Source organism: Lissotriton vulgaris, chromosome 2_1 (assembly GCF_964263255.1).
Source record: "Lissotriton vulgaris chromosome 2_1, aLisVul1.2, whole genome shotgun sequence".
Classification (NCBI taxonomy): Eukaryota; Metazoa; Chordata; class Amphibia; order Caudata; family Salamandridae; genus Lissotriton; species Lissotriton vulgaris.
In genome coordinates, this window is record NC_141687.1 from 980308679 (window position 1) to 980332911 (window position 24233).

General features: G+C 44.2%; 1 protein-coding gene across 1 annotated transcript in view; it reads right to left on the bottom strand.

The window, feature by feature from the left end:
* Positions 1 to 17397, bottom strand: part of LOC147731506 (uncharacterized) — a 47086-nt gene extending 29689 nt beyond the window's left edge. Inside the window, exons 1-2 of the mRNA XM_086954204.1 lie at positions 17204 to 17397; positions 8847 to 8921 (exon numbers count right to left, since the gene is read on the bottom strand). Coding sequence (XP_086810330.1) covers positions 8847 to 8921; positions 17204 to 17272 — 144 coding nt within the window. The 5' untranslated portion in view covers positions 17273 to 17397. The remainder of the gene's footprint in view (positions 1 to 8846; positions 8922 to 17203) is intronic.
* Between the last annotated feature and the right edge of the window lie 6836 nt (positions 17398 to 24233).

The following is a 24233-nucleotide window of genomic DNA, read 5'->3' on the forward strand; positions in this document are numbered from 1 at the left end:
GTAAGGGTAAGGGTTGGTGGTGGGGGTGTAAGGCAGAGGTGTTTCATACAAGGATGAATACAAGGCATTCAAATGATAATATTGAAGAGTATGCAGTGATGATAATAGCTAATATTTTTTTCTATTATTTTCAATATGGATAAAAAGGTGAAAATATGTACAATTAATATTAATGGTCTTAATGATTTAAAAAAGATCGGAATGCTTCGAACAAAACTTCAGACTTTATATATTGATTTACTATGTATTCAGGAAACACACATTTCATGGAACAAGTGTTCTCTTTTGAATAATTTGGGATTAGAAGTCTTGCTTACGTCTAAACAAATGGGTATAAAGAGAGGCGTTGCAATATGTATGCGAAAGGGAGTTGGAAAGTGCTTGGAAACATCAGCTGATAAATGGGGCAGATGGGGGCTTGCTGAATTAATAATTGGAAGTTGCAAATTTACTATATGCTGTATTTATGGCCCTAATCTTGATGATGCTGAAGTGTTCAACACTATGAATGCAGAGCTAGCTACGTGGACACAGCCAATAATAGTATGTGGGGACTTAAATATCCATTTGGCAGCTGATTGGAATATTAAATCAGGGATGAGATACACGGGCCGCAAGATTAGAACTTATAGAGCACTTAGAGATCTGGTGTTAAATAATGGGCTAACTGATGTTTGGAACAAATTTTATTGTAAAGACCCAGGATATACTTTTTTCTCCATTCCTCATCGGAAATTCGTCCGTTTAGATTATTTCCTTGTATCCTCTTTGTTTTTGGAGAAAATCCATATTGAAATATTACCTCAAGTTATCTCAGATCATAATCCTATGATTGCTGAGATTCAGTTTCCCACTGACTGTCAAAATCCAACTAGATTCTGGTCATTTCAGAGAAATCTGCTATTAGATGAAGACTATCTCCAATTTATGGCTATAATTATTAAAGACTATTTTTTAATAAACAATGATACTGCCTCTCCACAAGTAGTGTGGGACTCTTTTAAATCCATTGTACGGGGAGAGACAATCAGCTTTGCAAATTATAAGAGGAAGTACATCCAAACAGATTTTAAGGAGAGGCTAAATAAGATTAGGATAGCCGAGATGGATCTATCTACTGCTTGCAAAAATAACGCAGGAATAGAGGATGCACAATTACGCCTAGTTACTGAACGCTCTGGTCTGCGTATCCATATTGCTGATGAAGTAGCAGCAAAATTCAAGCAACATAAAACTGAACGCTATGAATACAGCGAACGCACCGGAAAAGTCTTAGCCCAGCGCCTGCGACAAAAAGCCTCAACTAATGAAATACAGTGCGTTAAAGATATGAATGGTGTTTTTCACGAACGTAGGGAAGAAATATTAGAGGCATTTCATGATTTCTATAAGACATTGTATAATGATTTCAGTAATGAAGTTGATAAGACCCTTAATCCTGTAGATTATCTTAGAAGTGCTAACCAACTTTCATTGTGCCCAGAAGAGACAGATTTATTTATAAGGCCAATAAGCTGGGATGAGATTGAGAAAGCCATTATGAGTCTTGCGGCAGGCAAAGCGATGGGGCCAGACCAGATACCTCTTGAATTTTATCGGACATTTAGACACATGTTGAAACCAGAGCTGTTAAAAAATTTTAATTTAGCGTCTCAAGGTAAATCTCCTGACTCTTGGTCTACTGCCACTATAATTGTTTTTGTAAAAAAGAATAAGGAACCAAAAGAATTAGGGTCCTATCGCCCTATCTCTCTTATCACCGCAGATAGCAAGATTTATTCTAAAATTCTTGCAAATAGATTAAATGATGTAATGGCAGGCTTGGTCTCTCATATTCAACATGGCTTCATTAGACATAGGGATACTATAGATCACGTCAAACGTGTTATCACATTATTGGATTGGGCTCAAGCAAAGGAATCCCCAGTTGGGGTGATTCTACTCGATGCTGAAAAAGCGTTTGACAGGGTAGACTGGGGATTCCTTTGGACTGTACTACAATGGAAGGGCTTTCCGTCACAATTTATTAAAGCTGTACAAGCACTCTATTCTAATCCCAAGGGTGTAATAAGACTAGGCACTGATACCTCTAGATCTTTTTTAATCACTAGGGGGACCAGGCAAGGTTGCCCTTGCTCCCCGCTTCTATTTGCTCTCTACTTAGAACCCTATTTGAACAGATTAATTATGGAACCCGGTATTCCACCAGTTCAACTTCACGAGGTAGACCATAAAGTTTTAGCGTACGCAGACGATGTGGCCATTGTAACTTCTGATGTTACTACTGCGCTACCTAAAATAATTGAAGTAGCTCGAGAATATGGTAAATTTTCCGGATACAAACTTAATATTTCAAAAACCCAGATCATACATTCTGAGACTGGTACACCTACTGACATCCCATTAAATTCTACTGGTACATATCTTGGTGTAATTATTTCTCCTAAAATCGATTACATTGTTGGATTAAATTTGGATCCTTTACTCATATCTACTAACAGAACTTTAGAAAGGATAAATAATTTACACTTATCTTTATATGGACGAACCAATGTCATCAAGATGATGATCTTCCCAAAATTTCTTTATCTTTTTTGAACTATTCCCCTATTTTTTTCAATGTCTCTTTTTAACAAAATAGACAGGATGTTGTCCAGATTTCTGTGGGGGTACCGCCGCTCAAGAAGATCTTTAAAGTGGTGTACTCTTCCGCAAGAACGTGCTGGGTTGGGATTTCCGAACTTCAGACTGTATTATTGGGCTATTACTCTTAAAGCAATTAGGGTGCTACTATTCCATGACCATGTTACTGAAACCTCTATGGCACCTTCTATTTTTGAAATGCTAATGGGCGCTCATGTGCGTCAATGCCTACTGAAGTTCATGGAACCAAGCTACTACAAAAAAACAAAATTCAAGGTGTTTTTATCTGCCTTTTTAGTTTGGAGACAAATCAATAAAAACCTACGGATAACCTCAAAGTTTAATTTTTATACACCTATTTTTGGTAATACGTCATTATCGGGGATTTTTCAAGATATGGCAATATATCGGTGGCATATGAGACAGATCCACTCAATGGGGCAACTGTATCAAAATGGGGTTTTTATGTCCTTTTCTGAACTTCAAGAAACATTTGGCCTTTCTAGGAACGAATTCTTTAAATATTTACAGATCCGTAGCTTTTTGGAAAAAAAAAATCTGTTATATAATGATGCTATGGAGACTATTGATATTCTAGAGAGCTGTAGGAAGAATAGCCGTACTGGCACGATTTATCAATTAATGGTTAATAGGTTGCATGATGATCTTGATCAGCAGGCCCAGAAATGGCAAAGAAAATTGAGCATAGGAGGAATAGACTTGGTAAGGGCTTTTGAGATGAGTAATAAAGTACTAATTAATAGCTCTCTTAAAAGTCAACACTATATGTCTACTCTGGACCTCTACTACACACCTGCTAAGCTAGCCAAATGGAAGGCCACGAAAGGTATTAACTGTAGTCGTTGTGGAATCCTAGCAGCGGACTCATGTCATATGTTTTACAGCTGCCTCAAATTGGGGTTATATATAGATAAGATTGAAAAATTTTTGACTAACTTGCTCAATGTCAATATTAAGCTTTGTCCTTCTGTGATTATTTTTGGTATTTATTTTCCTTCTGAAAGCTTATCTGCTGATCAAGAATACTTTTTGTTTATTGGAATGTCCGTATATCGTTTTTGTATTACTTCTAGATGGTTGGATATAGATCCACCAACATTTGAACAATGGCTGGGAAAGTTGCTAAACATTTATAGAATGGACAAAGCAGTTTATAAATTGAAGGGACAGAAAAAGAAGATCTTTGCTGGGAAGTTATGGTCCCCTATTGACAATTGGATCTAAACCTAATAACAACTGTATTTGCAAAGATATATTTTATATTTCATATTTCTTTTTTCTATGCCAATAATGTACCAGAAACTATGTGAATGACTGTCGCTGATTAGATGCTGTTTTGTCCTTGTATGTTTTATGCCTCTGCCACAAAAAAAAAAAAAAAAAAAGTTCCTTGTATGTTCAGCAGTTTTCAGGCAACAATAAAAGTGGTAGGTTAACTCTGGTGATTAATGTACCTGCTGGAGAGAGATGTGAGTTTAGTCTAGTTGCAGTTTTGACTCACCAAAGGTAGTGCACACAGTTAATATGCCTGCTGCAAAGAATATGTACCATGCATATCAAAGAACAATATTTTATGTGCATAGGTCAGTGGGTTACTGCTTTTGTCACAGAGATTCTTTTGTTACTGTGCAGTTCCTAAATTACAATTGTAATCTAGCACAGTCAGTTATAAGCTGCCATCAAAGAGCTGCATGCAAGCTGCATGGTACAGATAAGAAAGGTATGTTTTTCCCAGGCTTTCATTATCCTGAGTTTGCTAACAAAAACAAAAAGGTTGTTACTGTGCATTTCCTAAATTACAAATGTAATCTACCACAGTCCGTTATAAGATGCCATCAAAGAGCTGCATGCAAGCTGCATGGTACAGATCTGAAATTTATGTTTTTTCCCAGACTTTCATTATCCTGAGTTTGCTAAAAAAAAAAAGGTTTGTTTAAAAAGTGGCAACCAGTATGGACGGCATGTCAATCCTACATCTTGTAGTCCCCTTTGCCTTATGTAACATTTTCTATACACTGATTTACACATGTATGATTAATTGTCTATGTGTGTGTGATGTAAAGTGCTCCGACACCCTACACTGGTATGCGAGATGCTATAAAACAAATGAAATACATGTGAGAGGGGCTTTAGAGAGATGAGAGGCACTGTTAGAGGGTGAAAGTGAGGAAATAATTGCAGAGTCCAAATAACGATTGTCATATCCAGGTGCACAGTAAGGTTATTGTTTACTATGCTTTAAAAGCTAACACAATTGAATAGAGAATGAAAAATGTGTTGTGGAATATTCCATTTTTTCCCAAGTTTTTTTTTTTGGGGCTGGGGGTGGGGGGGGTTGGGTCCTCCCCAAAACCTCCCTTTGTAGTGAATGGTTCGGCTCGCTACCTGCACTTGCTATGCACTGTACCGGGACTTGTTTGACAACATTTTTCAGGGCTGTCTGCTTTGAGTCCCCTCCAGGCCCAGCGTAAGGTATCCAGAAATCCAAGATTACAGAGACAGTTCCCGGCACATTTCTATACATTTTGCAAATTTTGGGTTTTTTAAAGAGGGCACACTAAACGCAGAAGGGGGCAAGTTTTCATGTGTAGCCGTGCAGGATTAGTTTGGTATCATGATTTATAAGAAATAAATTCAAACATTAGAGTTCATACAGAGTGTAAATGAGGCCCATAATTTCCCCTTAGTGGCGCATTATAGGGTGCCTTCTATGCAGGGCTCAAGTTGGGTACCACGCGAGTGGACGGCGTCCCCGCACTTATTTTACCAGGAGCTCGATAACTGGAGCAAATGGAGCCACACATTCACTCTTTGGCCTCTCTGAGGCGAGATCGGAGGCCATTCAGAACGCTGCTCATGCGCTGGCTTTTCTGATGCAATCGTATCTAAGGAGTGAGCAAGGGGAGACAATTGTCTGATGGTGCAAGCCACCTTTCGTGACGTCACTTCCTGTTGTGAGGTCAGCGTCCCCCCACTTAGGACTTGTGCCCTGCTTCTATGTGTAGGTAAGTGATTATGTGCCCCATACCCTCTGCAAACCTGTAGTCTTATTTCTATGTTAGCTTGTGGCACGAGACTTTTTTACTGTTAAAAAATATGATCATGCTGACTCAGTCGCTTACAGCACATAGACGCGGAAGGAGGAGTGCGCGCGCCCTCGTAGCGAGCGTTCTGCACAATTCCGTTATTTGCGGTACGTCTAATCAGCGTGCACGCATAGACGAATGAGAAAAAGCGGGAGTCAGTGGAGTACGTCTGCCAGGGAGCAACAAACAGGAACTGGAGGACATGCAAATTAGTAGGAGGAAAGGGAACTGTGGTTTGAAGGACTCAGTGTAAGGCAGAGGTCTTCAATCTGTGGGGCGCGACCCCCAGGGGGGTCGTGGAGTCCTGGGAAGGGGGTCACAGATTCTGCCAGAGTGCAGTTCCTGGCGTCGGGCTGATCGAGGGTGCTCAAGGCGAAGGCCGCCTAATTCAAACCGAGGTGTGAAAAACATCAAAGCCTCGTTAACAAGTAAAGGTCTTTTAAAGACCTGTGATAGTACTCTGGTGTGCCTTTGTGTGTGTCCAAGCTGTTTCAGCCAGGCTGACATACAGGAGCTGGAGGGGAGGGGGAGGAGGCTGTAGCCCTTTGAGTTCAATGGACTTAGCTGTGGGTTTATTTTTACTTTTAACGTTTTATATAGCGCTAGTTCAACCCGTAGGTATCAGAGCGCTTTACAAATACACAGTAAACAGCAGAAGGACAGCAGAAGGACATTACAATCATATCATTGGTTCAAGTCCCACGAGCCCTCATACCTGGCGCCTGTGCAGGAGAAATGTGGCTGAGAGTCTGTTCTTCATGGTGAGATGTTTTCACAGCCGGCTGCCACCCCCCTCCCCCAAGCAGGGAGGCACAGAGATGCCCTCCCATGAGAGAGGAAGACGAAGCAGAGAGACACTGACCCCCCATGAGAGAGGCACAGACAAGGTGGGTGAATGAATGATGAGTGGATGGATGGATGAAAGGGTGGATGGATGAAGGATGTATGGATGGATGGATGAAAGGGTGGATGGCTGTATGGATGGACGGATGGTAAGATGAAAGGGTGGACGGATGTGTGAAAAGGTGGGTGGATGAATGATGAGTGGATGGATGTAAAGATGAAAGGGTGGATGGATGGATGAAGGATGGATGGATGTGTGAAAAGGTGGGTGGGTGGAGGATGGATGGATGAAAGGGTGGATGGAAGGATGAAAGGGTAGATGGATGAGGGATGGATAAAAGGTTGCTTGGATAAATGATGGATGGATTTGTGAAAAGGTGGGTGGATGAGTGATGGGTGAATGGTTGGATGTAAGGGTGGATGGATGAAGGATGGATGGAAGGATGGAAGGATGAAAGTGTGGATGGATGGATGAAGGATGGATGTATGGATGGATAAAAGGTTGCATGGATGAATGATGGATGCATGGATGGATGTGTGAAAAGGTGGGGATGAATGATGGATGGGTGGGTGGATGGATGGATGAAAGGGTGGGTGGATGAAGGATGGATGTATAGATGAAAGGGTGGATGGATATATGGATGGAATAATGAAAGGGTGGATGGATTAATGAAAGGTTGGATGAATGATGGATGGATGTATGGATGGAAGGATGAAAGGGTGGATGGATGATGGATGTATGGATAGATAAAAGGTTGCATGGATGAATGATGGATGGATTTGTGGAAAGGTGGGTGGATGAGTGATGGGTGAATGGATGGATGTAAGGGTGGATGGATGAAGGCTGGATGGAAGGATGAAAGTCTGGATGGATGGATGAAGGATGGATGTATGGATGGATAAAAGGTTGCATGGATGAATGATGGATGCATGGATGGATGTGTGAAAAGGTGGGGGATGAATGATGGATGGGTGGGTGGATGGATGGATGAAAGGGTGGGTGGATGAAGGATGGATGTATAGATGAAAGGGTGGATGGATATATGGATGGAATAATGAAAGGGTGGATGGATTAATGAAAGGTTGGATGAATGATGGATGGATGTATGGATGGAAGGATGAAAGGGTGAATGGATGATGGATGTATGGATGGATAAAAGGTTGCATGGATGAATGATGGATGGATGGATGTGTGAAAAGGTGGGGGATGAATGATGGATGGGTGGGTGGATCGATGGATGAAAGGGTGGGTGGATGAAGGATGGATGTATGGATGAAAGGGTGGATGGATATATGGATGGAATAATGAAAGGGAGGATGGATGAAGGATGGAAGGATGAAAGGGTGGATGGATGAAGGATGGATGTATGGGTGGATGGATGGATAAAAGGTTGCATGGATGAATGATGGATGGATGTGTGAAAAGGTGGGTGGAAGAATGATGGATGGATGGATGGGTGGATAGGTAAAGGATGGATGTATGGATGGAAGGATGAAAGGGTGGATGGATGATGGATGTATGGATGGATAAAAGGTTGCATGGATGAATGATGGATGGATGGATGGATGGATGTGCGAAAAGGTGGGTGTGTGGATGGACGGGTGGATAGGTAAAGGATGGATGTATGGATGGAAGGATGAAAGGGTGGATGGATGAAGGATGGATGGATGTGTGGAAGTGTGGGTGGATGAATGATGGATGGATGGATGTGATAAGGTCTAACAGGCGCATTTATGGTTGTCGATAGTTGTTTATGATGAGGAGTACCAGTTTCTAGAATCTTTTGTCGGAAGGGGGTCCTTACGCCTAAAAAGGTTTTACAAGGGGGTCTCGGCATCAGAAAGTTTGAAGCCCTCTGGTGTAAGGTCAGACGAAAAGGTACTATTTTAGCATAAGAAAATGAATCATAGTCATGGAAATCAGGAAGGGGGCATAAGATTAGAAAGAATAATTTTGGCATCAAGCAAGAGCATTTCTTAGAAGATCATGCGCTTCAATTGCTCAATCCGAGGAATTCGCCCTTCTGCATTCCTTTCTCTTTTCATTAGCAGACTTAGTCTAGGCAGTGTTATCGTTTCAAGGTGCCGATCTTTTATCACTAGTCAGAGATGCCCGGCCTCTTCTCCTTGGTCTCTGCTGCCATCTAGTGACAGTAGAGTCGACTGCAGCAATGTCTGCCCTCCTCCCCAGCCCAGATGGGGCGGGACGAACCAACAAGACCCCCTTTGTCCAGAGTTCAACCTTGTACTCACGTCGATGCCATCGGATCCGGGCATTCCTGCAGGACCTGGGGGACCACGGGGTCCTTGTTCACCTGGCGGACCCCTCTAAAAAGAGAGAAAACGGAGAAAAAGCTCATAAGTACAAGAAACAGAATGCACATATACCATATTAATGATCATCATTATATAGACAACAGTAATCATTCGTACTTCATGTAACGTTTGCTTAGTCTTACTGTTTCGTGGCGCTACATGCTCCTGAACACCTCAGGAAATTAGCATAGTGGAAGAAAGCGAAATGTATAATGCCCGACTTAGACAAATAGTCCAAGTTTCCATAAAAGGGTCACTGATTTATATAAATATTACCTAAACCTGATTAAGGCCAACCATCTTACTGAAATAATCTATTCAGACGAAAACGTGACATGGGTACAAATGACGCAAGGGATTCATGATCAGGGTAAGAGAGGAGAAAAGAGTGGGGTGTTTCTATTCTGTTCATGACGTCACTGAGATATTTTACCTACAAATCATTTCCGTTGGGTCTTTTAGTCAATGAAAGAAACCGAGACTACATCCCCCAGAATGCAATAGGCTGTCACGGATATCCCAGGTCGGAAAATAGTGCCGTGATGGCATAGTTTGAGGTGGCCACCCGGGGGAAAGGTAGCACGGGGTGCCTTTACTGCTGAATTGTAAATACATTCGTTGTATCAGTCTTAAGCAGTCTGCCTGCAGATCCGAACAACGCCCACCTAACGACAGTTATTTTTCACATAATTATTATTATTACGCACTCCATCTGCTTTCGATCTTTTTTCCTCATTCCCCTGGGCCCGGGCGTTGATGAGTAAATCCTGAATGTTTAGGGGGTTTGTGTTATTCTTTTTTTAGCTGGGACTGTCACGTTCACCTAAGAATATAGACATTTTTGATCTGTACGATATACAGGCACTGGGTTCATACATGATGGTCTATGTCTACACAGTCCAAGAAAGGGTTAACAAACTTCCAACATACGTTGTTGAGTCCAGAATATAGTTTTAAACTTCCACCACAAATCATAGTGCATGTTTGGATCGGGATAACATTTATTGGACCCACAAACCAAGTGGTATTGTGCATTCTTCTTACCCATACCCAATGTGTGTTCCCAGAAGTGAATGTACTGCACAGTCTGTCCGTTTATCCAATGGATCTTTTCACCTCAATACAGCAAGATTAATAAAGCCAGAATAATTATATACCTCACCGAAGGCTAGATTTAACACTTATTCATGCAGCGCAGTGCAGCAGCCGCTAATGCGCTGCGTGAAAAGGAGAGAGCCATATTTACAGAAATATGGCACTCTCCTCCCCTTTCCCCAGCGCAGGCGCTGAAATCAGCTGCTATGTGCCACGGAGACACATTTGTGCCATATGGCCAGGGGTTCTCTGTAAGTCTAGCAGAGGTTTGGTGCTAGAAGGTTACCCTACCTGTAGAAAATACAATGCATAGACTGACTTTAACCCGTTTCCCTCTTTGTATGTGTGCTGTAAAGAGCAGCACGCGCACAACGTTGGAAAAGGAAGGAGAAACTAAACCATTTCTCATTTCTCCTTCCTTATGCCTACTTCAAAAGGGTGCAGTTTTCTTATGCTAAACCCGGTCTACTTTATTTAGTAAATAAAGTGTATCGTCAGAAAGCTTGGATGGTTGCATGGGAACACCTATGCACCACCTATGGTACGCCCCCTTGGGTACTAAGTAACACAAAGCAGCCCTATGCAGTGCTTTGTGTTACTTTCACGTTATTTCCAGCGCTAAACTTGTTTAGCGCTGGAAAGTAAATTGGATACAAAAAGATTTTGTGACGATTTACGTCACTTTTGTGATGCAAAAACTGTGTAAAAACTTAGTAAAACTCCACCCAAGTGTAGATATTTGGCCATCTAAAACAACTTCACTGGATACCAGTGCAAAAGTATATCCTTTTTAAATCACTGGTGGTAGCCCACAGAGCCTTCTACAGGTCTAGTTCCAAATATCTCACAGAGATGTCCTCACCATCGCCCAAGAAGAGCCCTGAGGTCGTCTGATGCCTTCTTGTGTAAGATGCCCAAGTTCAGGCTAGCCAGGCAGGAAGGTCGTCCCTTCTCGCTTCCGGCAACTAGGGCCTGGAATACCCTGCCTTCTGCTGTCAATCAAACCATCAATGAGACGCATTTTAGGAAACAGTTGAAAATCTGGTTGTTCTCTTGTGTCTAGCTTTGCTTTTCTTGCAGGGATAGCTTTGTTTGGTAGCACCGGAGCGCTCTTTTGGAGCGGCTGTTGCACTTTATAAATCCTTTCAATCATTTGTTCATTCAACTACAGCAATAACTCGAAAAGACATGCACCATTCATGTGGCTGAAATGTGGTTGTACTGTCCTCCTGCGAGTATGTAGCGTCACCACCTCACTCCTGGCCATTATGGAAACTGGTTACAGTCCTGAAGTTTTCAGTACACTGATTTTACAGGCATTAGCCTTATTAGTTTAGTGCAGGCAAAACATGTCTACCCAGAATCCATCAGGCTTTCATTCCAAAGCCAATGACTGGAAACACGGACCGTCTAGACGTGGAGGGAGGTGGTCACCGTACACTGAGATGTGGTTGTGCGGTCTTATGCTAACTGTAGCAGGAATCCACAAAAGTGCTGATACTTTCCTATGAAAAGTGTATTAGGCCTGAAAGGAAGTGCTGGTACTGTCCTATGAAAAGTGCTCTGGACTTGTAAAGAAGTGTTGGCGTTGTCCTATAAAAAGTGCACGAGGCCTGAAAATAATTGCTGGTGCTGTCCTGTGAAAAGAGTTGAAAGTCTCCAAAAAAGTGCTGGTATAGCCCCATGAAAAATGTATTATCCCTGCAAATAAGTGCTGCTGTGGTTTTATCAAGCGTGTACTAGGTCTGCAAAGAAGTGCTGTACTGTCCTATGGAAAGTGTTACAGGCCTATGAAATGTGTTGCAGCTGGGACTATCATAAGAAAGTGCATTAGGCCTGAAAAGAAGTGCTGGTAACGCCCTTTGAAAAGTGTACTAGGCATGAAAAGAAGTGCTGGTACTGCCCTTTGATTAGTGTTGCGGGCCTCTAAAGAAGCTTGGCCTACCCTAAGAAAGCGCATTTGGCCTGAAAAGAAGTGCTAGTACTGCACTTTGAAAAGCGTTGCAGGCCTCTGAAGAAGCTGGGACTACCCTAAGAAAGCGTATTAGACCTGGAAAGAAGTGCTGGTACTACCCTTTGAAAAGTGCTGTACACCTCTAAAGAAGCTGGGCCAACCCTAAGAAAGTGCATCAGGCCTGAAAAGAAGTGCTGGTAACACCATTTGAAAAGTGTACTAGGCCTGAAAAGAAGTACTGGTACTATCCTATGAAAAGTGTTGCAGGCCTCTAAAGAAGCTGGGCCTACCCTAAGAAAGTGCATTAGGCATGAAAAGAAGTGCTGGTAAGTTACCACTTTTCAAATGGTGTTACCAGTGGTAACACCATTTGAAAAGTGTACTAGGCCTGAAAAGAAGTACTGGTACTATCCTATGAAAAGTGTTGCAGGCCTCTAAAGAAGCTGGGCCTAGCCCAAAAAAGCGCTTTTGACCTGAAAAGAAGTGTTGGTACTGCCCTTTTAAAAGCGTTACAGGCCTCTAAAGAAGCTGGGACTACCCTAAGACAGCACATAAGACCTAAAAAGAAGTGCTGATACTACCCTTTGAAAAGTGATGCACGCCTCTAAAAAGGCTGGGCCTACCCTAAGAAAGTGCATTAGGCCTGAAAAGAAGTGCTGGTAACACCATTTGAAAAGTGTACTAGGCCTGAAAAGAAGTGCCTGTGGTGTCCTATGAAAAGTGTTGCAGGCCTCTAAAGAAGCTGGGCCTAGCCCAAGAAAACGCATTTGACCTGAAAAGAAGTGCTAGTACTGCCCTTTTAAAAGCGTTACAGGCCTCTAAAGAAGCTGGGACTACCCTAAAACAGCGCATAAGACCTGAAAAGAAGTTCTGGTACTACCCTTTGAAAAGTGCTGCACGCCCCTAAAGAAGCTGGGCCTACCCTAAGAAAGTGCATTAGGCCTGAAAAGAAGTGCTGTTAACACCATTTGAAAAGTGTACTAGGCCTGAAAAGAAGTGCCTGTAGTGTCCTATGAAAAGTGTTGCAGGCCTCTAAAGAAGCTGGGCCTACCCCAAGAAAGCGCATTTTGCCTGAAAACAAGTGCTAGTACTACCCTTTGAAAAGCGTTACATGCCTCTAAAGAAGCTGGGACTACCCTAAGAAAGTGCATTAGGCCTGAAAAGAAGTGCTGGTACAACCCTTTGAAAAGTGCTGCACGCCTCTAAAGAAGCTGGGCCTACCCTAAGAAAGTGCATTAGGCATGAAAAGAAGTGCTGGTGACACCATTTGAAAAGTGTACTAGGCCTGAAAAGAAGTGCTGGTACTGTCCTATGAAAGTGTTGCATGCCTCTAAAGAAGCTGGGCCTATCCCAGGAAAGCGCATTTGGCCTGAAAAGAAGTGCTAGTACTGCCCTTTGAAAAGCGTTACAGGCCTCGAAAGAAGCTGGGACTACCCTAAGAAACCGCAAAAGACCTGAAAAGAAGTGCTGGTACTACCCTTTAAAAAGTGCTGCAGGCCTCTAAAGAAGCTGGGCCTACCCTAAAAAAGTGCATTAGGCCTGAAAGGAGTGCTGGTACTGCCCTTTGAAAAAGGGTACGAGGCCTGAAAGGAAGTGCTGGTTCTGTCCTTTGAAACCTGTTGCAGGCCTCTGAAGAGCTGAGACTACCCTAAGAAAGCAAATCAGGCCTGAAAAGAAGAGCTGACACTGCCCTTTGAAAAGTGTAACAAGCCTGAAAAGAAGTGCTGGTGCAGCACTATGGAAAGTGTTGCAGGCCTCCAAAAATGCTGGGATAGTCCAATGAAAAAGGTGCTACTCGTGCAAAGAGTGCAGGTACTTTCCTCTGAAAGCGGTGTCAGGCCGCCAAAGAAGTGCTGGATATAGCTTTTGAAAAGTGTAGCAGGCCTCCAAAGAAGTGCTGTTACTACCCTATGAAAAGTGTCTGAGGCCTGCATAGAATACTGGTACTGCAACACTGAAAGAAGACAGGCCTGCAAAGACATGCTGGCACTGCAGCAGTCCCATGAACGAATATCTGCCAAGAAAGGCAGGTTCTGTCCTATAAGATGAATATGGAGCCTGCTACATATACTGATGCCTCTCTGTCAAAGTCCGGGCCTCTGAAAAGTAAAGCAGCCTACACGGAGGTACCGGTACAGTCCAATGAAAAGTGATTCAGGTGGGCAGAGAAGTGCCAATAATGTCATACTAAAAGAAGATCAGGCTACAGAGAAGTTACAATACTGTCCCATTAAAGTGCAGCTAGTCTGTTGATGAATGCTTGTATTGTATTGTACAGCAGAGGTGGTCAAAAGTGCTAGTACCGTCCTCAGCAAAAAGAGAAGTGCTGGTATAGTCCTACTAAAGGTCAGAGGGCCTGCAGAGCAGTTCTAATATTTGGTGACACACTGTGCTAGGTTACGGTCGGCCTGCTAAGAAGTGGCGATGCTGTTCTATTAATGAATATCAGCGCTGCTGTCCTAGTAAAGACGCGTGGGCCTGCTGAGAAGTCTGCTGCCCCCCCCCCCCCCCCCTTACCAATACTGCAGCCCTTCTGAGTAGTACTGACACTGCCCCATTAAAAGTGCTTCAGTCCGCTGGGAAGTGATAATAGCGTCTAGCTTTAAGTGAAATACTGAACCACACACACAGGACCTGCACTGTCCCATTTAAAGGCACAGCAGCTCTGTTGAGCTCTGCCCCATTCAAAGTGTAGCTTAGAAGGGTCGGTGCTGTTCTATTAAAAGCACAAAAATACTGCTGAGAAATTCTTAGAGTTACACTAAACGTGCAGCCGCGTGTGGAGAAATTAATATACTATATTTAATGGCAGGCATGTTGGTAAGTACCTATCTCCTTACAATCCTCACAAGACCTCTCGGTCCAGGCAGCGCCATTCGAAGTGCTGCAGTGCTGCTGGGAAGCGCCCCATCGCCCGAGTGCTGTGCAGGATTGCTGCTCAGAAGGGCCTGTGTTATTCTACTAAACCAACAGACGCGCTGCTGAGACGGTCCCATGGGCAGGCACGAAGGAGCAGTGGTACTTTGCTGCCCATCGCCGTCTCCGTCCCTAGGTTTCAGAGTCTGAGCTGAGGGAGGGGTGCATGGGGTGCGCCACATACATGCCACCCAACTCCCCCTCGTGTGTACGTTTCGCCATGCTTGGATTCTTTTTCATCTCACCAAAGCGCCGAATGTCTTCCATGGACTTCAGTGAGCTCGCCCTCCCAGCAGAACTAAACCGCCAAGAACTACCCACCCCCATGGAGTTAGATGGGCTCGCCCTTCAAGACCACCCATCCTCGCTGCAGACTTCGCAGCCTGTGTGGTGTGGGGTGCAGCCAGAAGGCTCCTGACAGGCCAGAGGGGCTGGGCCGAAGTCAGTCATATGCCTTGTCGGACCAGGCCTGATCTGACATGTGAATGACACCACCCCAGCCCGAGTGGCGTTTCCTTGTAAGTCGGTGTAGCCCAGAGACCGGCAGCCAGCGCGGGGGGCGCTCAGCAGAGGACAGCACCTCAGTCCCAAAAAACATTCCTAAAGTCACGTGACTGTGCTCGCTGCTGACAGCCAGCAGCAGTCCTCGTTTCTAGGGATATACTTGTTCTTCAAAGAGGCTCCGGCGCGTTTACTGCGGAGTAAAACGAGCCAGTGAAACCCCACAGTTCAGGTTGTTAAAACAGACTCCCTGCAGGATCTGGGGACGGGGGCTTCCTGCCTTCGGCCAGTCAATACGGCTCTTTGTCTGTCGCAAATGAATGCCAAATGCTTTTGTCTGGGGGGTGTCTGCGGAGGAAGGAGGCGCTCTCCGAGGTAAGCTGCTCCTGCCTTAATCTCCCCCCTTAGCTCCCAGGCTGTAACCCTGCAGACGTGGCCCTGCTGCAGGAACCTCCCTGGCCGAGCGGGCATAAAGAGTCCTCTGTCCTTCTGCACACCACACACTCCACCTCACCCACCGCCCAACAGCAGCCCTCTGTCCACAGCAGCATTCCAGCCCCCTCCCTCCGCCCCGCGAGACGGAGGCTCTGGGAAGGTGTACAAATACAGATGGGGACATAACTGTGGCTTGTGTGCATTAGTGTTCTTGGCTTAATGTCTTGGCTTTTAGGCGCTGTAAATAACAGGTATTATAGAGGTACCCCTTCCTTGCCCGAGTATAACATGTCTCTGCCCATTTTAACTGATACAGGAACCTATAATCCAGTAGCTGATTAAAAAACATGTGTGTGGGGGCAACAGATGTGGCCCGCAGAAACTAGGTTACCATATAACGTGTCTGGGACGCCCTATTTTCGTCCTCCTCTTCTGCATATTACTCGGTAGTTTATTGGTGACTTTTGCATACATCAGGACCGGTGAATACGTGAAGATTTCCATATAACGATCCCTGTGAATGCTTTTTCTTCCAGGCACTTCGATCTCTGCAGCTTTAGAACGTCAGCAAATAGCAAACAGATGCGACTAGAGAAAGAAGACGGGTCCCCGGTTCTGATCCCAAGTATTTTTAAAAAGCGGCCCTGGGGTTCTCCGACGAAAGGATGCTCCCCCCTTCCTAATCTTCCCTGGTGTCCAGAGGTGTCTCGGCTGCCTGGAAGGGAAAAGAACTACATGTGAATTGATGTAGGCCCATCTAGCCTGCCCCTGCCAAGCCTCCTGTAGGACTTCACTGGGCATCAATTCTCCAGCCCCTCTTGGCCTCGTCCTGTGTCCCAGAAGATGCAGAGGTGGCATCCAGTGTGGCATGTCTCTGGCTGCTGCATGGTGGTAGACCCAACACGGGCTCCGGCGCCTTCTCTCTGCTCTTACACTACGATGACTCCCCGTGGCGCCCCCCACTGCCAGTCCTGCACATTCACTCTCTCCGTCTGTCACGGTGGATACTTGGAGCTAAGCTAGCGCCTCGCAAAACGCAAAGAAGAAACACGAATGGCGTTTTAGCATCAGGTGCCGAAAGCATCTCTTTACTTGACAGACACAGAAGATGGGATTTACTCGAGGCTAAGACAAAACAAGAAACAATTCTCGACAGTTCTAGGCTGGGCTGCGCTCTAGGTTATATAGCGCTAATGCTACAGAAAGGCCGCTTTCAAAGCGCTGAAAGTCAGTTTCAGTGGTGACTCAAAGCAGAGGCCACTGTGTTAATCGCTGGGTCTAAAATATCAAACTTTATGGATATTACATATTTTATAAGAATTAAGTACACATAAAATGCAGTCCAAATTAGGGGGGGGGGGGGCATTTAAATTGAGAAATAAAAAAAACTTACAACTTGAGCCAGGGAGAGGCAGAGCGCCTGCAGCAGGAGGGCCAGCCGGAGGCTGCCGCGGAGGGCCATGGTGGGGTCTCCGGCGAGGCGAGGGTGACTTCTACCCACTCTGAAGTGACGGACCAACAGCAAAAGCAGCGCCCAGCTCTGCACCACGCACAGCCCCTAAATCCAGCACTGCCAGGCTGCAGGAAGGTGCCTGGCACTGGAGGCTGGGGGAGGGGCAGGGGCAGAGGGAAGGGTGAGGGGGCAGGGCTGAGCGGGGTGGCTCATGATTATGAAGCAGGCTTCCAGGTGCAAGGGGACGGTATTGGCTAGAAGGGCTCACATAAGTTCACCCCAGCAAAGGGATGGGGCAGGTAGCCTGGGAATCAATCTTTCTTTCTTTCTTTCTTTCTTTCTTTCTTTCTTTCTTTCTTTCTTTCTTTCTTTCTTTCTTTCTTTCTTTCCTACTTTCCTTCCTTCTTCGTTTCTTTCTTTCTTTCTTCTTTCTTTCCTTCCTTCCTTCCTCCTTCGTTTCTTTCTTTCTTTCTTTCTTTCTTTCTTTCTTTCTTTCTTTCTTTCTTCTTTCTTTCTTTCTTTCTTTCTTTCTTTCTTTCTTTCTTTCTTTCTTTCTTTCTTTCTTTCTTTCTTCTTTCTTTCCTTCCTTCCTTCCTCCTTCGTTTCTTTCTTCTTTCTTTCTTTCTTTCTTTCTTTCTTTCTTTCTTTCTTTCTTTCTTTCTTTCTTTCTTTCTTTCTCTCACTTTCTTTCTTTCTCTCTCTCACCCACACACACTTGCTGCAGTGAAGCTAACACTCCAACAACACACAAGACAACAGGGTTGCTCATTGGTGCTTAAACATCGGGTATCATAATTGCCTAAGTCCACAGTGCTCATTTTACCGACCTAGGAAGGAGGACGGGCCCATTCAGCCCCTCTAAGATTTGAACAGATTACTTGGAACGTACACACTCATCTGTTGATCCAGCACAGTAACCCAGTGATACATTTCATTTTATCAGCAGGTGGATAATACGTCAGTGGGGATTTGTAGCGCCTCGATGCGCTCTCTGCGGCCGCAGAGTGTCTTTTCACACAGTTTTGGGCATAGTCACTCACCTGAGTCGTCGTAGCTAAGACTAATTGTGTTGGGTCTGTACATCAAAGGGCGTTTTCGAGCAGTACTGTGTGTGGGTTGCTATAGTTTGAGACGGCCCGTGAGACCCTTGCAGGTTGGACGTTGCGTGCAGCAAAGCAGTGTAGTACGCTATAGACCAATAAAGGCTGCTGCTGAGATCATGTTAAATAGGGTTTGCTGTATTGTACACATTCATTATAATATCTCTCTTCTTTATAGGTAGCACACAACACGAGCAGAATTATTTTTGGCTCCATTTCCAAATTCCATAGTACAAATATATCCTCCTCTAAAGGGGGAAAAGCTGAGCATCTGAGAGCCCAGACTTAAGAGGCCGCCAGCAGGCGCTCAACCCACCGAGCTTTGGCGTCTGCCTGAGGCCCTTCATGCCTCCGTGTTGAATCCGGCCTAATTCCCACAGGAATGTCTGGCACTGTGAGCACGGGGTGTGGGTGGCAGTGGTGCACACGTGCAGGAGAGGGGCGAGGCCATGAAGCTGAACAGCTCCTTGACAACACGCACTTTGATCAGAGGCACATCGCCATTGTATCTGGAGCAACACATTTATTTCGTTCTGGGAGCTGTAGGGTTCATTTTCTTTAGTACTTAAACAATTATAAAAAGTCGGTGAAGAGAAAAAAGAGACCCCAGTGGTGGCTTCTGGCCTTTACCTAGGTGTGCCTCTTTCAATACCGGCCTTGGCACAAAATACAGTGGTGAACTAAAGATGTGTGTGTGCTGCCAAGATCCAAATTTGTATTACACTAATAAACAATATATATATATATATATCGTCATTGCTTTGGAATATATATATATATATATATATATATATATATATATATATATATATATATATTCACTGAAAAAACCATAGGTTATAGACCATATATAGTTAGGGATTAGCATTTAAAAAACCTTATTTTATTTGCACAAAACCATTGAAATTCCATATATAGTTAGTTGCACTAACTATATATCGCGGACCCGCAATCCACTGCTAATGATGTCACATATTACATCATTCATGACATGGTCAGTGACATCACTGATGACATCACTGATGACATCTCAAATGACATCACTGATGACATCACTGATGACATCTCAAATGACATCACTGATGACATCACTGACATCTCATTTGACATTACTGATTACATCACTGATGATATCATTTATGTGATAATACATCTTCAGACTCTAATATAACCTTAGATACACTCAGTGTAAACAGGCACTCACAGACTGTCACACATCCATGGAGTTACTCACACACCTAGTCAGTCATGCAAAGAATCAATCACATCTCCATTTCCTCAACTATACAGTTATACACACCTTACTTATTCAAACGTATAGTAACACATATTTACTCTCTTATACAATCCTTGATACAAGTTCACAATGATTCATACAGCCACTCACACATTCACTGGCTCTTATGTTCAGTTATTTATATATGTCAACTCTCACATGGAGTGTGTTTTACATATGTACTTACTTTGACATGTAGCACTGAGATATCCATTCACTCACCAATATACTCATGCACACAGTCAACTGTCCATACAGCTGTTTCTACATGCACTTTTGAACCCATACACCTAGGGAATCAACTGCTCACACATCTATGCACAGAGTTATACACCTCCCAGCCACCCACATACATACTCAGTCTCCCATACAAATACTTGGGCAACCATTCAATAACCCATATAGTTACTGATATAGCTACTGATTTAAACATGCAGCAGTTTACAGAACAACATAAATAATGATTGCCAAATTAAGACACTTTAATCACTAACCCATACACTCCGTGAGACACATTTAATCATTCTCTCATACAGTCAGTCATGCACCTACTAAATCCTTCATCCAGACACTTATACATCCACTCATTCTTCAATATGTAAGACATATTTTAACTTTACAGAAACATACAGTCACTGGGTGTTGTCATCAGTGATGTCATCAGTGATGTTATTTGAGATGTCATCAGTGATGTCATCAGTGATGTCACTGACCATGTCATGAATGATGTAATATGTGACATCATTAGCAGTGGATTGCGGGTCCGCGATATATAGTTAGTGCAACTAACTATATATGGAATTTCAATGGTTTTGTGCAAATAAAATAAGGTTTTTTAAATGCTAATCCCTAACTATATATGGTCTATAACCTATGGTTTTTTCAGTGAATTTTCAAGGTTTTGTAAATGCAAATTCCTAACTATATATGGTCTATAACCTATGGTTTTTTCTGTGAATTTCATTGGTTTTTTAAAAGCTAATATCTATAGCTGTAAAATATATTCTTTATTAAGTGACGTATCACGTAGCCCGTGAGACGCCTCATGATGCATCGCATAACCGTGACGTATCGTCTCTGCAGCGCAAACCAAACCCAGAACACGCTTAAAGATATATATATATTTTTTTAACCTTAATTAGACAAAATCCACACGTGCACATATCACAAACGTTCAAAAAACACAATATGTCGGACTCCCGTTACGCTGCCGGTTAGCTGCCCGGTTAACGTACCAGGAAGCACCTTTACCGCGAAAAATCGCAATTTTTTTTTCTTTTGCCCCGCAGGGAACTTTAATAGCCCCCTCATCAATCCTAGGGGTTCAGGAGGGGTCTGCCTTACCCCTTTCATTCATTTACACCTTTTTTTTTTCCACCTCTTGTCTCTCGATCCTACCGAGAGACAAGATGGCGGCCGCTCTGGACTGTTTACAATGTTGACAGCCAATCAGCTACTCCTCAGGATTTTTTTTTTTTTTGGGCCCCGCGTGGTTTTATAATATCCCCCTCATCAATCCTATGGGGTCAGAAGGGGTCTACCTTGCCCTCTTTCCTTCATTTCCCCCTTTGTTTGGGTCTCCTCTTGTCTCTTGATCCTACCGAGAGACAAGATGGCGGCCGCTCCGGACTGTTTACAATGTTGACAGCCAATCAGCTGCTCCTCAGACTCCCGTTACACTGCCGGTTAGCTTCCCGGTTATCTGCCCGGTTAGCTGCCCGGTTCGCTTACCAAGACGCGTCTCTACGGCGAAAAAATCGGAATTTTTTTTTTTTTTTGGGGCCCCGCGTGGCTCTATAATATCCCCCTCATCAATCCTAGGGGGTCAGAAGGGGTCTACCTTGCCCCCTTTCCTTCATTTCCCCCTTTGCTTTGGCCTCCTCTTGTCTCTCGATCCTACCGAGAGACAAGATGGCGGCCGCTCCGGACTGTTTAGAATGTTGACAGACACCGGAGGGCCAATCAGCTTCGCATCGCAAAGTTCCGATACGCGAAAAGTTCGCTAACCGGATCGCTGCCCGGAGCGCTGTTACAGATATATATCTTGATTTAAACGTTAATTTCTCAAAATCCACTGAAGCACATATATTGAGACCTAGCAAAGGCACATCGGGCTAACAGTCCCTACAATTTTGCCAAGTTTCGTGGAAATCCATTCAGCCGTTCGGGCTAAAAGTGAGTCCAACCGCCCTATGGATTTTAACATGGGAAAAACGCGTTTTGGGACCCCCCTTTTTTCTCGGCCCCCCCTTGACGAACCCCCCCCAAATTTCCAGGAGCTGCTCAGAAACAAAATGTGCCATTTTCCTGAAAATTTCAGCCGATTCCGTCCACAAACGCCAAAGTTATTAGACATAGAATTTTCAGAAATGCCATAGGGAAAAAATCCTAACTATATATACCTACTGGCGACCGCCAGTAGGTAATATATATATATATATATATATATATATATACATACACATATACACACTGAAAAAACCATAGGTTTCAGGGACGTTATAGTTAGTTGGACATTTCACTCATACAAAACCATAGAAATTCCGCCGTTATATTTAGTTGAGCTAACTATAACTCGCGCCCCCCCAATGCACTGCTGATGACATCACATATTATATCATTCATGACATGGTCAGTGACATCACTGATGACATCATCCAGTAAATGTGTATTGAAGAATGAGTGGATGTATAAGTGTCTGGATGGAGGATTTTGTAGGTGTGTGACTCACTGTTTAAGTGAGTGACTAAATATGACTTACTGAATACATGGGTTAGTGACTACACTGTGTGAATGTCTGTATCAGTCTGTCTGTTGTTGTATAACCTGCTGCATCAGTTGATCAGTAGCTCCACGGGTGTCTATATGGATTACTGATTAGTTGCCTGAGTAATTGTATAGGAGACTGAGTGTGTGTGTGGTTGGGTGGGGGGGGGGTGACTCTGTGCATAGATGTGTGAATGGTTGATTGACTGGGTGTATGACTTTAAGAGTGTATGTGGAAACAGTTCTGTGGCTGAGTGAGTGTGTGTATGTATGTGTTGGTGAGTGAATGGATGTCTCAGTGGTAGATATCCAAGTAACTACAAAAGTAAAAGGCAGTGTATGTGAGAAATGGAGTATATAAATTACTATATGTCAGAGTCAGTGATTGTGGGATTTGCTGTATGGATGAGTGTATACTTGTATTAGTGATTATATAAGAGAGTAAGTATGCATTAGTATCTGTATGAATAAATAAGGTGGTGGGTGTATAACTCTGTAAGTGATTAAATGGAACTGTGATTGATTCTTTGCATGACTGACTAGGATGAGTGCATGACTGACTAGGATGAGTAGTAGTGTGTGAGTGTCTGTATAGGTGTATGAGTGCATATGATAGTGTTGTATTGAACAGTGACTACATGTATGAATGGTTGTATGGATGGATGAGTGCACGTGTCTCTAGACCTAGGAATTAGTGAGTGCGTTTGTAGTAACTGGTATTGGTGCGTCGATGATTTTGAAAATGGTAGTCTGTATTTTACAGGGGGTGTATCAAAGGTTATATTAGGGTGTAAGGAGCTGCATCAATCAATCAATCAAAGCATTTGTAAGGCACACTACTTACATGTGAGGGTCTCAAGGTGCTGGGGGTGGGGAGTGCTGCTACTGCTCGAAGAGCCAGGTCTTGAGGAGTTATCTGAAGGTCTGTAGGTCTTGGGTCTGCCGAAGGTGGATGGGGAGGGTGTTCCAGGTCTTGGCGGCGAGGTGGGAGAACAATCTTCCGCCGGAGGTCGCTCTTCGCATGCGGGGGACTGTCACGAAGACGAGGTCGGCGGAGCGGAGCTGGCGGGTGGGGGTGTAGAAGCTGAGTCGTCTGTTGAGGTATGCCGGTCCGGTGTTGTGCAGTGCCTTGGGTGCGTGGGTGAGGAGCTTGAAGGTTATCCTTTTGTTGACAGGTAGTCAGTGTAGGTTTCTCAGGTGGAGTGTGATGTGGCTGCGGCGAGGGATGTTGAGGATCAGGGGTGCAGAGGCGTTGGAACCGTTTCAGAAGTTTGGCGAGGCTCCTGCGTAAAGGCCGTTTCCGTAGTCCAACCTGCTGCTGACGAGGGCGTGGGTGACCGTTCTTCTCATTTCAGTGGAGATTCACTTGTAGATCTTGTGGAGCATGCAGAGCGTGTCTAAGCAGGAGGACGAGACGCCGCTGACCTGCTTGGTCATGGAGAGGGTGGAGTCAAGGATCACACCTAGGTTCCGTGAGTGGTCGGTGGGTGTTGGAGCTGTTTCCAGTGCGGTCGGCCACCAGGAGTCATCCCAGGCCGAAGGGGTGGAGCCGAGGATGAGGACCTCCATTTTGTCCGATTTCAGCTTCAGTCAGCTGTTCCTCATTCATTCAGCGACGGCCTTCATACCTTCGTGGAGGTTGGTTTTGGCGGTGTGGGGTTCCTTGGTGAGGGAGAGGATCAACTGGGTGTCGTCAACGTAAGAGATGATGTTGAGGTCGTGCAGTCGGGCGACGTGGGCGAGCGGTACCATGTAGATGATGAATAGCTTTGGGCTGAGGGGTGAGCCCTGGGGTATGCCGCAGATGATCTCGGTGGCTTCGGAGCAA